Source organism: Bos grunniens, chromosome 11 (assembly GCF_055505025.1).
Source record: "Bos grunniens cultivar Pamir isolate PY7600 chromosome 11, Bosgru_T2T1.0, whole genome shotgun sequence".
Lineage (NCBI taxonomy): Eukaryota > Metazoa > Chordata > Mammalia > Artiodactyla > Bovidae > Bos > Bos grunniens.
The window spans coordinates 104,402,488-104,423,264 of NC_141175.1; the positions used below are offsets into that span (position 1 = coordinate 104,402,488).

Here is a 20,777-nt window from a genome sequence, read left to right on the forward strand (position 1 = left end):
CCAAACCAAGGACAGCAACTGACCTCCCAGAGCCAAGAACAAACACGGACTTCCCCAAACTGATGATAACACTGACCTACCAAAGCTGATGATAACCACTGACTCAACAGCCGTGGAACCACCCCACACAGCAACCAGAGCTTTGTACCAGCACAATAACCCTGAATCTTTACAACTGCTTCCCCAGGACAGTCAGACCTCCACAGCAATGCCAGGCTCCCCATTAAGAAGCCCCACATCCTCTACAGCCAAGCCCAAGAACAACTACCCCTAGAGCCATTCAACAGCCAGACCCTCCCTGGCCTCCAAAGCACTGTCTTCTGAGTCCCCAAGCACAGCCCCAGCCAAGCCACACTGCACAGCCCACCCCCAGCCAGTGGTCGTGTAAGGACCTAAGATAACAGAGCGTTAGCAGAGGTGCACGTAGCCTAGGATTGGCCTTTGGTCAGTGTCAGGGCCATGGTCCTGAATGACAGGAAAGCCCAGCAGCTGCAGCATGCAGACAGCTGAGCCGTGGGTGGGGGTCAGAGGGGTGGGGATGACACCCACAGAAGAAGCAAAGAAACAGGACAGAGGTCAGATCCTGGTGATGAGAAAGGGCAAGAAGAGGGAAGAGGCGGCCCGCGCTGATCAGAGGGTCACAGCTGAGGCCTTCTGAAGAGGAGCTCAGCATCGGGGCATGTAACTCCACACAGCAGCTGTGCTCGCCACCTGGCCCTAGCCCCCTGCCCCTTCCCTGGGCAGCCCCTCCTTCTCCTCCCAGGGCACTGAGGTCAGAGGAAGGAGAACCCAAGAGGAGAGAGGAGGGACCCTCAGGGTTGAGAAGCCCAAAGATGGGAATCAACAGAGACGACAGTGGACAGAGAGATGGGGCAGAAAGAGAAAGGGGAAGGCTGCAAGGGACTTAAGACAGAGAAGCTGAGATGGAGCAGAGGGGACGGAGTGCAGAGGACAGAGAGACAGACATAGGCAGACAATGCTGGATGCCACCCCAAGAGCATCCCACAGCCCCAGAATGCCGGCGGGCTCAGCCAGGCCCGTGCCTACACACGGGACTTGGCTTCCGGCTGTGTCCCACTGAATCCTGTGAGCCTCTTGTGGCCTCTGAGCACCTCTGTATTGGAGGGCGTCACCAGCACTTCCAGAAAGGTGACACCCAGGTCCCACCTGCAGCTGGCAGCTTCCCTGCCGGGACTGACCCCCCACACACATCTGGTGTCTTCCCAGGGACCAGAAGCCGGCTCAGGCCCAGAGGAGGTCACCAGAGAGCAAACAGCCCCACCAGGGAAAGCAAAGAGTGAGGAAGGTCCTCTGGGCCAGACACTTGGGTGGACCCATAGAAGAGGCCTGGGTTGGCCAAAGCCAGAGCCCCCTACATCTGAAGGGCTGGAGGAAGAGGAGACCTCTCTCTCTTTTTACTTCCCAGGACTCTCCCCTGCTCAAACACCCTCCGTGTCTCCCCACTCCCTTTCAGGGTTTCTAATTCTTCAACCTGGATTTACCTTCTCTTTCTGGCCAAACCAGAGAGATTAAGTAACCTCCCCCAGTAACTTACTCATATTTTAAATACAGTACGAGTTTTGTGGACATTAGTAAAATACTGAAAACCATTCAGGCAGAAGGAACAGGAATTGCAAAGGCCCAGAGGTACGCATTAACATGAATATGTTTGGGGAACCCTGGAAGAAGTCAGAGCTGCTCACAGGAAAGATTCTTCAAGTGGTTGTGGAAGGAATGGATTGCAGGGCACAGGACTAGGGGCTGTGAGACCAGGGGGGAGTCGTGGGTTCTGCTCCAGGCAAAAGATAAATCAAATAGGGCAGCAGGTGAGAGCCAGGGTTCAGAAGCTGAGCCACTGTGGCTTGGGGAACACCGCCATCTCGTGGTATCTTTGTGAAACTGCACCCTCTGTCATTGGCTCCAACGGTCATTTAGTGGGAGCACAACAGCGTTCTCCAGCATCACCCACTCAATGCACATGAGTTTGAGCAATCTCTGGAAAATAGTGAAGGACAGGGGAGCCTGGCCTGCTGCAGTCCATGCGGCCACAAAGAGTCAGACACGACTCAGCAACTGAACGACAACAGCATTCTCCATTGCATTTGACACCCAAAGCCATCACTTTAAACACCTCCTCCCCATAAAGTATTTTCAGTAATAATTACAACATGAAACAATAATAATGACCATAAAAGAAATGCAGACAGCGAAAGTGTTTTCCCTTGTGATATAATACTTTATGTAACAATGTAAATAATTATCCAGGAATAAAAAGTAAACAAATAATAAAACTAAAATACCAGCAAACAGTGCACCTTGGGAAGCCACAGAACAGCACTATTGACGTAACTTTTCTTCATTTGCTCATTCATTTGAAAAGTTAAAAAACAATTTTTGCTTTTTAATGGTGTTAAAGTCAGTAATACAGTTTATGAACTAAAATATACATTTACCAAATAAAAGACTATATCGCATGGTTTGCAAGCCTTCACAGGTTTAAATTCTAAAGACAAAAATCTCTAAGTGGCTGCACAAAATGACAAAATGGAGGTAATTCAAGTTTGTGTCTTTATCTTTACAATTGCTGCACTCTCCTCGTCTGCTGTCAATCTTTGCAGGAAGATACAGTCTGGCAGGGCTTGGGAGCCCTCAAACAATTCCAAACGATGACAGATTTACTCTCCAAACAAACACAGAGCTGAGAGTTTGTGTGTCTGGGGATGACTGTAAAACTGGGGATTCTCTCAACTACCTTGCAGGTAGAATGCAAAGTTCATGAAATAATATGCGAACATGAAGCTCACACATAAATCATTACAACTCCATAAGCGGTAAAAATCAGAGTGAGGTCTATACCTAAGTTAATAATCCCAACATCAATTTCCTGGTTTCAACGATGCACCCACATCACCCGGTTCCGGGGCCTCCTCCTGGGTGCCTCCTGCCCGCCCCACCACCCAGGTCTCGTGCTCAGCCTCCACACAATCCCAAAGCCCCCCACCTGCAGCCTATAGTTCTACAAAAAAAAACCTCTGACTTTCTAGAGCTCCACAAACAAAAAGAAAATCTATCTTCCCCGAAGCTGCAGAAAATCTCCTGGCCTCTCCCTGGTTTTGAGGGGGACTCATGGCCCCCTGGAGCCCTCAGCTCTTTGAGGCCAGGGAACTGAGCCCGGGGCCAACTTCAGCTAAAGAGGAGGGGGAGTGAGTCCAGAAAAGCCAAGACAGGGACCTGGCTCTGTTTCACCCACCCGGGTGGATTCTGAGCTCCAGCACTCCAAATCTCCGTGCGGGGAAGCTGAGGCGGCGAGGGCTTGGAGACGGGTCTTCTCTGGAGCGGGATTGAGCTGGGACTGAGTCCGTACACGGGGCATCAGGTTGATAAAAAGTCCCAGCTGCGACTGCCTGGGCCCAGGGAAGAGGGGAGGCAGCTGAGCAGGCGGGACAAAATGCTGGAATCACCTGCTGCTGCTGCTGCTGCTCCTGCTAAGTCGCTTCAGTCGTGGGGCGTGGCCGAGGGAGGTGTCAGCAGGGTGTTTAAGTCTCTGCAGGTGATGGCTCACACGCAGTGAACGCGGGCAGCGCCTATTTCACGCCCAAGGTCGGGAAGCTGGGGTCAGCAATGCCCCTGGCCCCTCAGCTCCCAGACTCACAGGAACTGCCCTGTTCCCAGGGCAGAGGGGTGGGAAAACCGGCCCCCCAAACCCACACAAAAACAGCTGCTTCAGGCACTTCTCAAGGACCCCTTTCCTGGTCCTCCCAGCCCCACCCCAGAAAGATGAGGGATCCCAAACAAGGGAGAAGCTGGAGTTTATTCCAATGATTCCAGGTCTCGCAGCCTGAGGACTCCCAGAGTCTGCCTTTCTGGACCCAGAGGAAGGAGGGTCCCGGCTGTAAGCAACCCCCCTCAGCTCAGGGCTCCCCCGTTGATTCCAGTCCAGGACCATCTTCCCCAGGTCTTGCTTCCTCCCCCAGCCAGAGGGGCCGGGTGACCGGGCTGGGAATACTAGACCAGCGTGGGCGAGAGAGAAACTGAGCCGGGCCCAGCCTGGAGGTCCCGGGAGAGAGCTGAGGGCACAGGAAGAAAAGCTGGGGGCGTGAGGGCCTCAGGCCCTGGGCCGGGTGGAGCTCAGGGACACGCAGCCTCAACCCCGTTTCCACAAGCGGCGGGCTCTTCTGCCTTGGTCGCCAAGCTGTAGTAGTAGGTGCGCATGCGCTGTTCAACTGCGGCGAAGTCCGGGCGGTCCTCCCACCTGTGAGGGTAGTGGAGATCCAGGCGGCTGGCTACACCCCCAGGACCGAACTTCAGCTTGTGCACGGGCATGCATGAGGCTCAGAAAGCAGTGGGGCAGGGGTTATTGGGTGATGGGGCGTGGGGGGGGGGGGGGGGGGATCTCCTGCGTGTAGACAACTGCGATTCAGGGGTTGCCCTCTGGCATAAGAGAAGGACTGACATCCGACATACAGGATGGACACGAGTCCTGACTGCTGAAGATTTAGCAATGACGGCTCACTGAGTGTTGGGGTGACGACTTGACTCCAGGAAGCTGGGACACTGAGTGCTGAAGTACTGAGCATGTGTATTTGGGCAGGTACTTGGGTGCTAGCTGTGGGTTCACAGGGATGCAAGTATGCTGCCCGGGATGGAAAGGAACACTGGAGTGTGGAGGGGGGTGGGTTCATCTAGTGGAGATTCCAGGTATTAATGTTATCATGTGTGAAATATCCATGAATTGTGTTGGAATGTTAGACACTAGTCTCTTTGGATATTGAGGTGTTGGTGTATTGAGCATTTCCTGATAGAGGCTGGCTTAATATATATTGGAATAGGAATGATCTGATCATTTCTTATTAATCTATCATAAATTTGTTGTTCAGTCACACAGTCCTGTCCAAGTCTTTGCAACCCCGTGGACTGCAGCACACAGGTTTCCCTGTCCTTTACCATCACCCAACATAAATAGGGTATCTATTTATTGGATTGGCTGAGAAGGGCTACCCCATGTCCGAGGTCAGGGGCGGCGGCCGAGAGGAGCTACCCCTCATCCAAGGTAATAAGCAGCAGCTGCGCTTTGCTGGAGCAGCCGTGAAGAGATACCCCACGTCCAAGGTAAGAGAAACCCAAGTAAGACAGTAGGTGTTGTGAGAGCGCACAACTAGTCAATCTGATCACATGGACCACAGCCTTGTCTAACTCAATGAAACTAAGCCATGCCCGTGGGGCCACCCAAGACGGGCAGGTCATGGTGGAGAGGTCTGAGAATGCGGTCCACTGGAGAAGGGAATGGCAAACCACGTCAGTATTGTTGCTCTGAGAACCCCATGAACAGTATGAAAAGGCAAAATGATAGGATACTGAAAGAGGAACTCCCCAGGTCCGTAGGTGCCCAATATGCTACTGGAGATCAGTGGAGAAATAACTCCAGAAAGAATGAAGGGATGGAGCCAAAGCAAAAACAGTACCCAGCTGTGGACGTGACTGGTGATAGAAGCAAGGTCCGATGCTGTAAAGAGCAATATTGCATAGGGACCTGGAATGTCAGGTCCACGAATCAAGGCAAATCGCAAGTGGTCAAACAGGGGATGGCAAGTGTGAACGTCGACATTCTAGGAATCAGCAAACTAGATGGACTGGAATGGGTGAATTTAACTCAGATGACCATTATATCTACTACTGTGGGCAGGAATCCCTTAGGAGAAATGGAGTAGCCATCACGGTCAACAAAAGAGTTCAAAATGCAGTACTTGGATGCAATCTCAAAAAGGACAGAATGATCTCTGTTCACTTCCAAGGCAAACCATTCAATATCACGGTAATCCATGTCTATGCCCCAATCAGTAATGCTGAAGAAGCTGAAGTTGAAAATTTCTATGAAGACCTACAAGACCTTTTAGAACTAACACCCAAAAAAGATGTACTTTTCATTATAGGGGACTGGAATGCAAAAGTTGGAAGTCAAGAAACACCTGGAGTAACAGGCAAAGTTGGCCTTGGAATACAGAATGAAGCAGGACAAAGGCTAAGTTTTGCCAAGAAAACGCACTGGTCATAGCAAACACCCTCTTCCAACAACACAAGAGAAGACTCTACACATGAACATCACCAGATGGTCAACACCAGAATCAGATTGATTATATTCTTTGCAGCCAAAGATGGAGAAGCTCTATACAGTCAGCAAAAACAAGCTGACACTGGCTCAGATCATGAACTCCTTATTGCCAAATTCAGACTTAAATTGAAGAAAGTAGGGAAAACCACTAGACCATTCAGGTATGACCTAAATCAAATCCCTTATGATTATACAGTGGAAGTGAGAAATAGATTTAAGGGACTAGATCTGATAGAGTAAAGAAATAGAGGAAAACAGCAGAATGGGAAAGACTAGAGATCTCTTCAAGAAAATCAGAGATACCAAGGGAACATTTCATGCAAAGATGGGCTCGATAAAGGACAGAAATGGTATGGACCTAACAGAAGCAGAAGATATTAAGAAGAGGTGGCAAGAATACACAGAAGAACTGTACAAAAAAGATCTTCATGACCCAGATAATCACGATGGTGTGATCACTCATCTAGAGCCAGACATCCTGGAATGTGAAGTCAAGTGGGCCTTAGAAAGCATCACTATGAACAAAGCTAGTGGAAGTGATGGAATTCCCTTTGAGCTATTTCAAATCCTGGAAGATGATGCTGTGAAAGTGCTGCACTCAATATGCCAGAAAATTTGGAAAACTCAGCAGTGGCCACAGGACTGGAAAAGGTCAGTTTTCATTCCAATCCCAAAGAAAGGCAATGCCAAAGAATGCTCAAACTACCGCACAATTGCACTCATCTCACACGCTAATAGACTAATGCTCAAAATTCTCCAAGCCAGGCTTCAGCAATACGTGAACTGTGAACTTCCAGATGTTCAAGCTGGTTTTAGAAAAGGCAGAGGAACCAGAGATCAAATTGCCAACATCTGCTGGATCACTGAAAAAGCAAGACAGTTCCAGAAAAACATCTATTTCTGCTTTATTGACTATGCCAAAGCCTTTGACTGTGTGGGTCACTATAAACTGTGGAAAATTCTGATAGAGATGGGAATACCAGACCACCTGACCTGCCTCTTGAGAAACCTGTATGCAGGTCAGGAAGCGACAGTTAGAACTGGACATGGAACAACAGACTGGTTCCAAGTAGGAAAAGGAGTACGTCAAGGCTGTATATGGTCACCCTGCTTATTTAACTTATATGCAGAATACATCATGAGAAGCGCTGGGCTGGAGGAAGCACAAGCTGGAATCAAGATTGCCAGGAGAAATATCAATAACCTCAGATATGCAGACGACGCCACCCTTATGGCAGAAAGTAAAGAGGAACTAAAAAGCCTCTTGATGAACATGAAAAAGTAGAGTGAAAAAGTTGGCTTAAAGCTCAACATTCAGAAAACTAAGATCATGGCATCTGGTCCCATCACTTCACGGGAAGTAGATGGAGAAACAGTGGAAACAGTGTCAGACCTTATTTTTTGTGCTCCAAAATCACTGCAGATGGTGATTGCAGCCAGGAAATTAAAAGACGCTTGAAAGGAAAGTTATGATCAACCTAGATAGCATATTCAAAAGCAGAGACGTTACTTTGCCAACAAAGGTCTGTCTAGTCAAGGCTATGGTTTTTCCAGTAGTCATGTATGGATGTGAGAGTTGGACTGTGAAGAAAGCTGAGTGCCAAAGAATTGATGCTTTTGAACCGTGGTGTTGGAGAAGACTCTTGCGAGTCCCTTGGACTGCAAGAAGATCCAACCAGTCCATCCTAAAGGAGATCAGTCCTGGCTGTTCATTGGAAGGATTGATGTTGAAGCTGAAACTCCAATACTTTGGCCACTTCGTGTGAAGAGTTGACTCATTGGAAACAACCCTGATGTTGGGAAGGATTGGGGGCAGGAGGAGAAGGGGACGACAGAGGATGAGATGGCTGGATGGCATCATTGACTCAATGGACATGAGTTCGGGTAGGCTCCGGGAGTTGGTGTTGGACAGGGAGGCCTGGCGTGCTGTGATTCATGGGGTTGCAAAGAGTTGGACATGACTGAGCCACTGAACTGAACTGATTTACTGGATTGCTTGGATGTCTGGGTGTCAGTGTGACAGGTGCTGTCCTGTGGGATAACTGACATTGGGACAGTAAGGGGGTCAAATATTGGAATGCCTAAGCACTGCGTGATTAGTGAAGGGTGACAGCTTGTGTGGGTGCATGTTCCTTGTGCTTGGAAGTGGAGATACTGCTGATGTTGGGGGTTAGGGTGTTCAAGCACTGGACTTCAAGCAGATGGAGGTGGGGGATATTGAATATTCGGGGGCTTCATTGTTGACCTGAAGGGGTAACTATGTGTTGGCTGAAGGGGAAAAGGAATTATATTACACAATGGAATATTACCCCATGCCCTGAGTACTGGTGTCATATTTTGGGTAACAGTACTGACTTGTTTGAATCTTGTAGGATTGCTTGAGTGCTGGCTGAGGGGGACTGAGGTTTTAGATGCTGGAGCCCTGGTGTCCACAGGTAGGGTGTTGGGGTGCTAGAGCATCGTAGGGTCAATGTGTTGAAGAGCTGAGCACAGAGACAGGGGAGTAAAGGTACTGTGGGTTGGAAAGGCCATGAACTGCGTGGGTCTTTGGGTGTGAAGAGTGATGCTTGGCTGTCGGACACCACAACCTCCTGCCCCAGGCCCAGGTGACAATTCAGCCAGGTACCCTCCCACCCGCTGGCACTCACTTGTAGGTCCAGCAATCGCTCATGAGCTTGTACATCTCAGGGGGACACTCTGGTGGGCACTCCATCCGCTTGCCCTGCTCGATGAAGGCCATGACCTCCGGGCCCTTCATCTTCTGCTCAAGCCAAAGTCAAGTGCACGTGTGAGTAATCAAGGCTCCCTCCCCCAGTCCCCCTTCCCACCCAGCCAGCCAGCCGCCTCTGCCCACGCCTGCCTTGTAGGGCTTCTGCCCGTACGAGAAGGCCTCCCACATGGTGACTCCGTAGCTCCAGACGTCGCTGCGGCTGGAGAACTTGCGGAAGTTGATGCACTCGGGCGCATACCACTTGAGCGGCCACTTCCCGGCTGAGCGGGCCTGGGAGCCGGGAGATAATGCTGAGAGAGGGCTCGGGGCCTCCACCCGCAAGCCCCCTCCACCTGGGCATCCCAGGGCCGGGGGCTCACGGTGTAGTAGCTGTCGTCGGCACCCAGGGCCTTGGAGAGCCCGAAGTCGCTGATCTTGGCGTAGTGCCGGTTGACCAGCAGGACATTGCGGGCCGCCAGGTCACGATGCACAAAGTTTTTCTCTTCCAGGTACTTCATCCCCATAGACACCTGGTGCAGCAGCTCCGCCACATTGCTGACAGGGATCTCCTCCCTAGGGTGAGGGGGAAGAAGGGAGCAGCTGGGAGAGGATGCCCAAGGCCCCAAGGGGGCAAAGCACAAGTCTGATCCAGCTGAGCTTCTGTTGAACAGGAGCTAATTATGCACCCGCTGTGTGCTAGGCATGGGGCGGGGACACACCCAGTGTGTGAACAAAACAGGCACAAACGTTTGCCCTCATTCAGGCTTTAAATTCTACCCACCGTGATCCCCAAACTTAATACATTTGCCTGTATCCCCTGTGTGCCCTCAGGGAGTCTCATGGGCATCTCTAAAATAATAAAGTCAAACTCCTGACTGTTCACAGGTATGTGCACACACACGCGTGCGCGCACACACACACACACTTCCCTTTCATCTTTTCACATACTCAAGCCTTGCCCTCAGCTCCTCTTCTTCACACACAATAGTCAATCTATCAGCAAACCCTGGCAGCTCTGCCTTCAGAATTCCTCCAGTATCCCCCAACTTCTCTCCACGCCTGCTTCTGCCACCTGGACCAGCCCCCATCATCACCAGCCTAGACCTGAACAGCCCCCTGTCCTCACCTGCCACGGCCTGTCCTTCACACACTGGACACAGGCTCTGCCTCTCCTCCTCTGCTCACAGCCCCCACAGCTCCCACCTCACTCAGGGAAAATGTCCGAGTCCTCCCCATAGCCAGCAAGGTCATGCATCATCCACCTTGTCACACCCCTGCCCATATCACCTCCCCCGCCTCCTGCACTCTGCGTCACCCTCAGGGCCGGAACTCACGGCCCCTCCACCAGTCCAGGCACCTCAGGGCCTTTGCACCAGCCGCCCACTCTTCCCCCACAGCTGCACCTGGCTGCCTCCCTCGGTTTGCAGAAACCTCACATTCTCACTTCTCACCTCCCAGCCTGACACTATACACTTTATTATAATTATTATTAAAACCTCTCTTCCTCAACCAGAATAAGGGCAAAGAACTTTTGTCTCTCTCTTCAGTGATAATCTCAAGTGTTGGTAATAGTCCCCAACACAGAGAAATTGCCCAGAAACACCTGTGGAATAACTGAGTACCTGAGCTGGGACCCGTGAAGGCACGCACTCCAGCAAGAGCTCGGGTTAAAGGTCACATGCCTCCATGAATGTAAAAGATTCTGTCATAAGGGTAAGAGTTTGAGGCATGAGGAAACCAAATGGAACTGCAATTTCTTTGTATTAGAGGTCAGCCAAATTTTTTCTCTAAAGGGCCAGCGAGTAAGTATTTCAGCCTTTGCAGGACACATATGGTCTCTGTCACATGGTCCTTTTTTTTTTTTTTTGGAGACCTTTGAAAATGGAAAACCAGGCTATACAAAACAAACCTGGCTGCAGTTTTCTGACCCTGCTTTAGGTCAAACACAATCAACTATCACAGTGGATCTTGAATTGATGGAGAGACCTGGGGTGGCAGAAGCAACAGAGCTAATACTTACAAAGCTCCTACAAGGAGTGCTAGGCCCTGTTCTGAGCACTTTATAAATATCAACTCATTTGACTTCAAGGGCCCCTGGAGGGGGCATCGCAGTTTTTCAAATGAAGAAACTGAGACACAGAATTAAGAGACCTGCCTGGAGTCACAAGAGTGAGTGACAGCGCTGAAACTCAAACCTGAGATCAGATCTGTCAGGGATGTAAGTGTGGGCAGCAGGTGTAAATGTGTCTAATGTGGGGAAATGAGTGTGGAGCACACCTCTGGGTGGACAGGCTCAGCCCCCAGTCCCAAACGCCCCGCCAGCCCAGGGGCTCACTTCTTCCCGACCAGGAACTTGTGCAGGGGCCCGCCGCCGGCCATCTCCATGACCAGCATGAGGGCCTCGGCCTGGCAGACTCCAATGAGCCGCACGATATAGGGGTTGTCCAGCTGGTGCATGATCTGTGCCTCCCGCATCATCTCGTCCTTGTCCGCCTTCTCCGTGCTCTGTTTCAGCACCTTGATGGCCACGTCGATCTGCTTCCTGCCGTGACACAGGGAGGGGCACCGCCTGAGCCCGCACTGGCCTGGACCACTCATTCCCTCATCCCCACCAGACCTGCTTCTCTTCCCCTGACTTGTGTAGTGGCTGCGTGGTCTGCCGCCTAGACCGCCCCATCACTCAGAGCTCACAGCCAAGCCCCTCACCAAAAAGAACCGGTTCAGTTTCACCCTCCCTGGGGGCAGCCTATATCCAATGACCTGCGTGTATCCAATGGCTAATCAATGGAGGAGACGAGGGTTGGCCCCTCTGCAGCTCCCCTGCAATCAGCCAAGGACTCCATTGCAACTGCAGCTAGCCCAAACTCTCCCTGCCCCTGGCCAGCTCCTCTCACTCCCTCTCGGGACTGTCCTGAACTCTCCCAGGTAAGCCCCCCTCACAGTCAATCTGAAGTCTCATCCTGGCTCCACTCCACAAGGCCTGGAGAGGCCATGCCCCCTGTGCCCCACCCAACAGTGGTTCCCCAGCCAAGGCGGGAGCTTACTTGCGCATACGGTAGACGCCCTGGCGAACTGAACCGAAGTTGCCGCAGCCAAGTTCGATGTCAGCCATGAGGAGGTTCTCACGCTTCAGGAAGAGCTTCTTGTTTTTGAGCTCCTCAGGGTCGCTGTAGGGGCTCTCATAGACGCTGGTGTCCATGGGCATCGTTCGCGGCTTCTCTGAGGACACTAACCGCGCTGGGCACACACACAGGTGTGCACTCCCAGGTCAGGAGCAGGGAAACGGACAGGGGTGGGAGGAGCACAGGAAAGCCTTGGCACCCACCAGGCACACGCGCCAAAGGCACGAGTCGCACTGTGCAGAGCATGTGTGTGCGTGCGCATGTGCACTTGTGGGTGCTCCTGGTCACACCAGCTGTGAAGCCACATCTAATGTGCAGGTGTAACACGTGTGCAGCGTGTTCACACATGTGCGCCCACAAACTCTCTCACCCATGTCTTGGTGTGTGATAGGGGTCCTAAAGTGTGTCTACACAAGCAACCATTAGTGTGCCAGCTGCAGTGTGCACATCTGTGTGTGTGTGCACTGACATGTGTGCACACGTGTCGTGCCCACCTTTGTCTACGTATGAACCACAGAGCCACGTGTACAAGGACTCCAGGTGAATCTGTGTGCACAGGCTTGCATCCATACATGAAACACTCGAGAGTCTGTGGCAGGCATGTTAGGTATGTGGGCTGTGGAGTCTGTCTTCCTCGGTTCAAATCCCAGCTCCACCCCTGGCCCGCTGTGCGACCTGACAGTTCCTGCCCTCCTCTCCCTTCTGTAAAATGAGAATAATGACCATGACCGCCTCTTGTGGTTTGTTAAAGGATTCTGCAAAGCTCATACACTCAGTGTGCTAGAGCATGAATGGCACGCAGTAGGTGCTTAATGGATGTGTTTCTACACCCGAGGCTGCCTGGGCACGGCCAGGTGTAGCCCCCTGTGTGTCAGCATGCCCCCAGGCACATGCGTGCAGGCGGGCGTGATGCGTATGCCCACGTGGACACCTGCAGGCTCACTCTGTGCCCAGGGCAACCCAGCCCACTGCCCGAGGTCAGGCCTGGCCTAGGCCTCCCCTGACACAGCCCAGGGCCTAGCCAGGATCCCAATCTCAGCCTGACACGAACCCCCACACACCCTCACCTCTGCCGGCTCACCTGGTTCAGGGGTGTATCCATCTGAGTTGAGAGTGTCGATCCGTCTCTGAGGCTAAAGGTCATGGGGTCAGCAGGGCCTGAGTCGGGGGCACCCAGCTCCTCTCATGGGCCCTCATCCTCTGAGGACTCCCAGAGTGCTGGGGGCCCCTCTTCTGTTCCATGGCAGCCCCACTCTTCCCTGCCAAGCCCTACCCTGGGAACAGGACTCATCGCCCACTGTGCTCCATCCCCAAGGCCCCACCTCTGGGAGGCCCCTGACTCACCTGGGTGAATGTGGACGGGTGGGCAGGGAGTGTAGGAGCAGCGGCCCCTGGGGGAGCCGAAGGGACAGTGAGGAGGTGGAGCCATGGTCTCCCGGTCCCCCACTCCCGCCACTGCCGCCCCACTCACCTGAGCTGGCGCTGCTGTTGGGACAGGCCTCCTTCAGGCAGTAGATGAGTCCATCAGCCTTCAGCTTCAGGTACTCCACCAGCTATGGGGGGTGGGGTCAGGGCTGGGACTCCCCTCTTCCCCAGGAGCCTGAGCACCCCCAAACAGCCTCTCCCCTACAACAGGGCGGGTGGGCGGCTTACCTGCCAGAGTGTGTCAAATTTGGTCCCCTCGGGAATGCAGTATTTGCCCGCCTTGTCCTGGCTGATGAGGTAGTGGTACACAGTCTTCCCATAGATCAGAGACAGCGCGTATGTGCCCGGCTCTTTCCGGGGTCTCAGCCTGGCAGGAGGAGGAGGAGGGGGTGTCACCCCAACAACCACCTGGGCCCCTGGTGGTTCCCTCCTAATGGAACTCAGTTCCCACACATACACCCTATGGGCTCTGCACCCCAGAGCCTCATGGAGAAGCGGCAGGGGTTGTGGGAACCAAGGTCAGGCCCCACTTGACCTCCAGACCTACTGGTAACAGACTCTGGGTGGGGCTGGGGGAAGGGGCACCGGGGCGACCAGAGAAGAGGAGAACCATGTTCATAGTCGTCCAAGCACAGGCAGGGGGCCATCCACAGGGGAATACTGGACTGCCTGTGGTGGATTTTCAGCCCTACATAGCCTAACACTCAGCCACCCCCAGCTGGATACTTGGCCACTCAGGGGGCAACACTCGGCTATACACTGGGGACGCCTGGTTCTCCATGGCAACGTCTTGCCACCCATGGCCACAAGTGGGTGGGGGGAGACAGCTGGCCACTCATGGCGGGATATTTTTCCATCTGTGGTGGACACAGAGCCACTCGTGGGGGACACACAGCCTTAAGACCATTCTCCTGGGGAGGCAAAGCTATTTCTATACATTGAGCGATAAAGGTAAGCACAGGTCCATGGCTAGGTCATAGGGCACCTTCATACAAATCAGAACAAGTCACCTCATCATCACAATAGACCCATAATTATAACAGATGGCCTTTAACAGCATGAGACCCTTGATTGTACTCTTCCGGAAATTTGCCAAAATGTTAAACTCTTCCATGTCTCTGAATGGGAATGGAGCCCCTCAAAGGTGGTGTCTTCATGCAGTAAGAACCTGTCCAACCATGCACATGTGCACGGATGCACACAGACACACAGGCCAGTTTAGGGCACCCCGCACCCTCCCATCCCGTGGTAAAACTAGTCAACATCCTGGCACAAGGTTCTATTCCAAGGTTAAGTGTAGGTTTCCAGCAGAGGGGGGAGGGCAGCTGTTCCTGGGGCCTCCGGCACCATGGAAGTGGCAGACAACTGACCAATAATCTAGAGGATTGAGCTGAGCTACGCGAGAGTCGGCCAGCAGCACGCAGGAGGAAACAGTCACGGGATAACCCATGTGGGTGCCCTTAGACCGCACACTCCCAGGGCTTGGGTCCTGCCCGTGGACAGCCATTCAGTGGACAAGTATCTACTAAGTGTTGAGCACATGCCAGGCACCGTTCTAAGGGCAGGAGTCCAGTGGTGAACAAGACAGATGCGAGTTCACCTTGCAACCCTTTCTTAAGCCAAAGGACAGAGAAATATCCCTTAAATCTCCATAGCAAAACCTGAGTGAAGAACGGAGGGGTGACTGTGAATATCCCATCCATTCCTAGACAGCAAGTTCCCAAAAGAACAATTCAGTGAAAGCTGACATGGTTCCCAGGCCAACTCACAACATGCGGGGACACCTGGAGAGACAGGAAACAGGGTATGTTGGGGGCAACAGGGGGGCACCAAAGTCAAGGAAGAGAATCCTACAACAAACTGAGAAACGCAAATGTCCCCCAGAAAGAAAGGCACTTCCATAACTAGACTGGTAGGCTGGGCCGGGCGTTGCTGCTGCTGCTAAGTTGCTTCAGTCGTGTCGGCCTCTAATTTCTAGTTCTCTCCTTTTGAGAAGTGAAAATACCTCGTAAGTTCAAACTCTTAAGATTTTTGAACCGACAACAGACTCAATGCCCAGCCACTCACCCACAAACATGTGTGGAATATTGGGGAAAAAAAAAAAATACAGCCACAATATTAGGCATTTCTTCCCATCAACAGATGGACTCTAGTTCTGTATGTTTTGAATCAAGGCTTGACCACATGACTTGCTGCGGCCAATAAAATATTAGCGAACAGGACAGAGTAAGAGGCTTGAAAAGTGGCTGAGCACTGGGGCTTGCCTGCCCTTGCTTGCTTTTCCTGGCAACCCTGCAACCACTACAGGAATGAGTCAGTGCTAGCCTGTTGGGGGGGCCACACAAAGGAGAACCAAGGCACCCCAGCCTGCCAACTGCCAGACTGGTGAGTGAGGCCACCCCACACCTTCCAGCCCCAGTCAACCCTCCAGCTGTGACCACACAAACAGGTTCAAAAGAAACCCAGCTGAACTAAGCCCAAAGAGCCAACCCACTGAACCAAGCGTGAATAAACAACTGGTGTTTTAAGCTACAGCATGTTAGGTTGGTTTGTTGCACAGCAAAGGCCGACTGATACACTGTCTCTGGGACGAGACATGAGCGTTCACAAAAGAGCAGCCACCAGTCCCATATAGGCAAAGACACTGGTGTGTTCACCAAATACATTTCAATACCACAAATTCTACTTTGTTTACTAAAAATCCAGCAGTTGGTGGCAGTTCTCTGTCCTTGAAGTTCAAACCTGAACATAAAAACTAGAGGTACAGGCTAACACATCAACGTCTATCTCCACTTAAATAAAATATAGAGGGCTGCCCAGGTGACTCAGTGGTAAAGAATCCGCCTGCCCAATACAGGAGACACAGGTTTGATCCCTGAGTTGGGAAGATCCCACACGCCTCGGAGCAACTAAGTCCATGTGCCACAACTACTGAGCCTGTGCTTGGAGTCTGGGAGCTGCAAATACCGAGCCCACACGCCGCAACTACTGAAGCCCAGGCTCCCTAGAGCCTGTGCCCCGCAACAAGAGAAGCCACCACAATGAGAAGGCCACGCGCCACAACGGAGAGTAGCCCCCACTCTTTGCAACTACAGAAGAGCCCGTGCAGCAACAAAGACCCAGCACAGCCAAAAATAGATAAATATTTACAAAATAATACGTGGAACCTGATCCTGGTGATAAAAATGAGCTGCCATTTATGAATATACTTGCTCAATCTGTCAATATTTGACCTTTCATCTTCACCACGTTCTCCACAAGATACCCACCCTGTGCTATAATTACCCGTATTTTGCACATGAGGAAGCTGAGGTTCAAGGAGATTACATCTCTTGCCTCAGCTCCACAGTGGGTTTGGGATGGAGCCAGGATGTAAACCCATTTCTGACCCTACAATTGATTGCTACGCGGGACTGACACCCAGCCCTGTAACAGATTCTCCGTGCACCTCCAGCAAGGTGCTTCTTCTCTGTGAACCTCAGTTTCCTCACATGTAAAATGAAAGAACAGACCTAACTCAGACGTTCTTATCCTGAAAAGGGATCCAAAAATGAGGTTCAGGATTAACCATGATCTCGTGTAAGTGTGATCCACTCGGTGACCCCATGGACTGTAGCCCGCCAGGCTCCTCTGTCCACAGGATTCTTCAGGCAAGAATACTGGAGTGGGCTGCTATGCCCTTCTCCAGGGGATCTTCCCAACCCAGGGATCGAACCTGCGTCTCCTGCATTGCAGGCAGATTCTTCACTGTTTGATCCACCAGGGAAGCCCATGATCTCATATAACTGTCTGCAAAATCTTTGGGGGTAAACATGTATTGGGGATTATGAGTAGTATTCAGCTTCAGTACAATTCCCAAAGGGGCCTGTGGTCCATTAAGAAACACTTAATGATATATAGTCTTGAAGGCCCTTTCCAGGGTTCAGGTGTCTTTTTCAGTTGAATCAATCAGGACCACAAATGCTAAATAGGCAGAATGGAAGTGAGCTTTGGCAGCAAAGCATTCGGTATAATTCCATCCATTTGCCAGCAGCTCTGAACAGTGGTCGGTGATAAGTATGGCCCTGGTCTTGATTCCTGGCCACAGGGGCCTGTGACTTTCCATCACACCTGCACCCTCATTGCAGAACTAGACCAGTCCTGGGCTTATCCCCAGCATCATGATGAACCGTCGGTGTTCCTTCATGAGATTTTTGTGCCTACAGCTTTGACCTTCAGTCCCTAACTATCCACATATTGAGAAAGCAGTTATTGATGACAGGAACCACAAGAAGAGCCTACAACAGCTTCTGTCCAGAGCATGCCTTGCCTAATTGTCCAGGAGTCTGGCTCACTGTAGCGGCTCTTGGTCTCAACATTTCCCTCCCTGAGTCATGTCCCTCATAATGTCACTGCCCCAGCTGTTTCTGAACCCCAGCATCAGCCTCAGTCTATACTGTATCAGATCATAGCTCCCTCAGCCTCAGTCTTAGAAAATAGCCTTAAGTTGTTCAGAAGCCATCTTTGCAGCTGAGTATTATCTATAACATGCATTCAAGAATTCCCTCAGAAGTTTGGCAAACTCTACTTCAATTTACAGCCTAGCTTTGTTAGATCAGATCAGATCAGTCGCTCAGTTGTGTCCGGCTCTTTGCGACCCCATGAATCGCAGCATGCCAGGCCTCCCTGTCCATCACCAACTCCTGGAGTTCACTCAGACTCGTGTCCATCGAGTCAGTGATGCCATCCAGCCATCTCATCCTCTGTCATCCCCTTAAGCAGGGTGGAAAAAAAATTGTATTATTTGACAATAATATTTTATTATTATTACAATCTTGTAGAGGGATTCCTGCAGATAATCTGGTGCACATGCTCAGGCCTCACAGGGGAGGGGAAATCAAGGGGAAAAGGTCAGTTCCTCCAAGAGGGATGGCCCTGGGAGAGGAACAGCCCTAGGGGAGGTAGGTGAGAGCAAGGATTCAGCCAGGCAGGATCTCAGGCCAAGAAGAGACCATGAGAAGGGAGGCCCTCAAGAATTCACATCTTAGGGGAGGATGCTGCGTTTCCTGAGGCCACAGGAAAGAGACAGGCACCAACTTTGTCTATGTCTCGGGACCAGAGTGACCTCAGCTGACATCTGGATAACACCTGCTTGAGAGAGGAGCCCAGGTCCTGACCGGAAAGCAGGAGCCCCAGCACAGGGCTGTAAACAGCTTTAGACCGACTCTTTCATAGTAACTAACTCACAGACAGCCACATGGTTCAGCCATGGCTCAGGCTCAGGCAGAGACATTGCATTTACCCACATATACTAACATTCAGTGCGCTTTTAGTATATAACAGATCCTTGACTTTCACTTGTTGTTCAGTCACCAAGTCACGTCTGACTCTTCACAGCCCCATGGACTACAGCACACCAGGCTTCCCTGTTTCACCATCTCCCAGAGTCTGCCCAAGTTCATGTCCATTGCATCGGTTATGCCATCCTGCCATCTCGTCTTTTGTCGCCCTCTTCTGTTTTAGACTGCTTAACACATATTAATTGGTGCATTCCCCTAACAGATCCTTGGGTTAGTACTATCGTCATCCACAGAGCAGTTTCAATGCTCCCTCAGGGCTCTGACCTCACTCAGGATCAAAGCCAAAGTCACCTCCCTGGCCTCACCCTCTCCCACTCCATGCATGCATGGGTGCTAAGTCGCTTCAGTTGTGTCCAACTCTGTGTGACCCCATGGACTGTAGCCTGCCAGTCTCCTCTGTCCATGGGATTCTCCAGGCAAGAATACCAGAGTGGATTGCTATTTCCTTCTCCAGGAGATCTTCCCAACCGAGGGATCGAACCCAGGTGTCTTATGTCTCCTGCACTGGCAGGCAGATTCTTCACAACTAGTGCCACCAGGGAAGCCCTCCCACTCCAGGTATCACTTACTCAGCTCCAAGCACACTGATCTCACTGCTTCTGGAACATGCCAAGAACCTCCTCCTGGTCTGAGTACTAGCCAGAAACACCTCCCAAAGAGCTGAGAGCCCACTTATCACCTCCTTCGGTTCTTTACGCAAAAGTCACCCTCTCTGGCCACCTAAGCTCAGCTTGCAACCCCCTGTCCAGCTCCCCCTGCCCAGCTCCACACACGACACTTGCCACCATCTGACATACTCTATGTTTTAGTGATTCCTCGTTTTTTGTCTGCCTGCTCCGTAAGGACACTGGATTTGGGTCTGTCTTGTGGTGACTGCAGCCATGAAATTAAAAGACGCTTGCTCCTTGGAAGGAAAGTTATGACCAACCCAGATAGCATATTGAAAAGCAGAGACATTACTTTGCCAATAAAGGTCTATCTAGTCAAGGCTATGGTTTTTCCAGTGGTCATGTATGGATGTGAGATTTGGACTGTGAAGAAAGCTGAGACCAGAAGAATTGATGCTTTTGAACTGTGGTGTTGGAGAAGACTCTTGAGAGTCCCTTGGACTGCAAGGAGATCCAACCAGTCCATTCTGAAGGAGATCGGTCCTGGGTGTTCTTTGGAAGGAATGATGCTAAAGCTGAAACTCCAGTACTTTGGCCACCTCATGCAAAGAGTTGACTCATTGGAAAAGACTCTGATGCTGGGAGGGATTGGGGGCAGGAGGAGAAGGGGACGACAGAGGATGAGACGGCTGGATGGCATCACTGACTGGATGGACGTGAGTCTGAGTGAACTCCGGGAGTTGGTGATAGACAGGGAGGCCTGGCGTGCTGCGATTCATGGGGTCGCAAAGAGTCCGACACGACTGAGCGACTGATCTGATCTGAACTGTGCACTGCCACGCCCTCAATGCCTGGAACAGTGTCTGGCACATAGTAGGCGTTCAGCAAATATTTGGTGAATGCAGAAGAGTTAATGCAAGCAAGCAGTTCTGATACTTGCCCAGCGAGCCCAGCTGCAAGTAGCAGACGCTGGCTTTCAACCCAGGCCGCCCAACTCTGGAGTCACTCGCACTTGTGACCACAGGCACACCCCCTCATTACCCACCTGCACACTGAGGTCCACCCCAGCCTCACCCCCCCAAAACCCCAGCCCCAAGCCCCACATACAGGAACTTGCCGTCGGTCTGGGATCCCGAGTAGAGTTTGCGCTCAGCCTCCTCGCGCGTCAGGCTGCTGTGGTACCAGGGCATCCGTTCGTGAGCTGTCGTGGCAATAAGCTTCTCCACCTGGGGTGCCTGGCTGATGATGGCTTGCTCCAAGGCCTCGCCCTGGGGAAGGGAGGGTGAAGAAGACTTGTAAGTGTCGTTAAGTGCGCGCCACAGGACCCCTCTTCCATCTCCTGGACACTCCCAACTCAGGCACTTCTAGGACGTAAGTCTTTTAGGCTGATGAGGACAGCCACCCCTCCTCTCATCTCTATGGTCCCGCTCCCATCCATCCAGGCCCCGCGCACGGGCCACGGCC

General features: G+C 51.9%; 1 protein-coding gene across 3 annotated transcripts in view; it reads right to left on the reverse strand.

The window, feature by feature from the left end:
* Nucleotides 1-2,213: 2,213 nt before the first annotated feature.
* The window catches only part of ZAP70 (zeta chain of T cell receptor associated protein kinase 70), a 39,735-nt gene continuing 21,171 nt past the window's right edge, over nt 2,214-20,777 (reverse strand). For all 3 annotated transcript variants that reach the window (XM_086328107.1, XM_086328106.1, XM_086328108.1), the window contains 11 exons: nt 20,421-20,581; nt 13,595-13,733; nt 13,413-13,494; nt 13,286-13,332; nt 13,023-13,074; nt 11,864-12,056; nt 11,155-11,361; nt 9,200-9,392; nt 8,970-9,110; nt 8,758-8,870; nt 2,214-4,252 (listed from right to left, as the gene is read on the reverse strand). In XM_086328107.1, the coding sequence (XP_086184233.1) occupies nt 4,129-4,252; nt 8,758-8,870; nt 8,970-9,110; nt 9,200-9,392; nt 11,155-11,361; nt 11,864-12,056; nt 13,023-13,074; nt 13,286-13,332; nt 13,413-13,494; nt 13,595-13,733; nt 20,421-20,581 (1,452 nt within the window). In that variant the 3' untranslated portion in view covers nt 2,214-4,128. The remainder of the gene's footprint in view (nt 4,253-8,757; nt 8,871-8,969; nt 9,111-9,199; nt 9,393-11,154; nt 11,362-11,863; nt 12,057-13,022; nt 13,075-13,285; nt 13,333-13,412; nt 13,495-13,594; nt 13,734-20,420; nt 20,582-20,777) is intronic.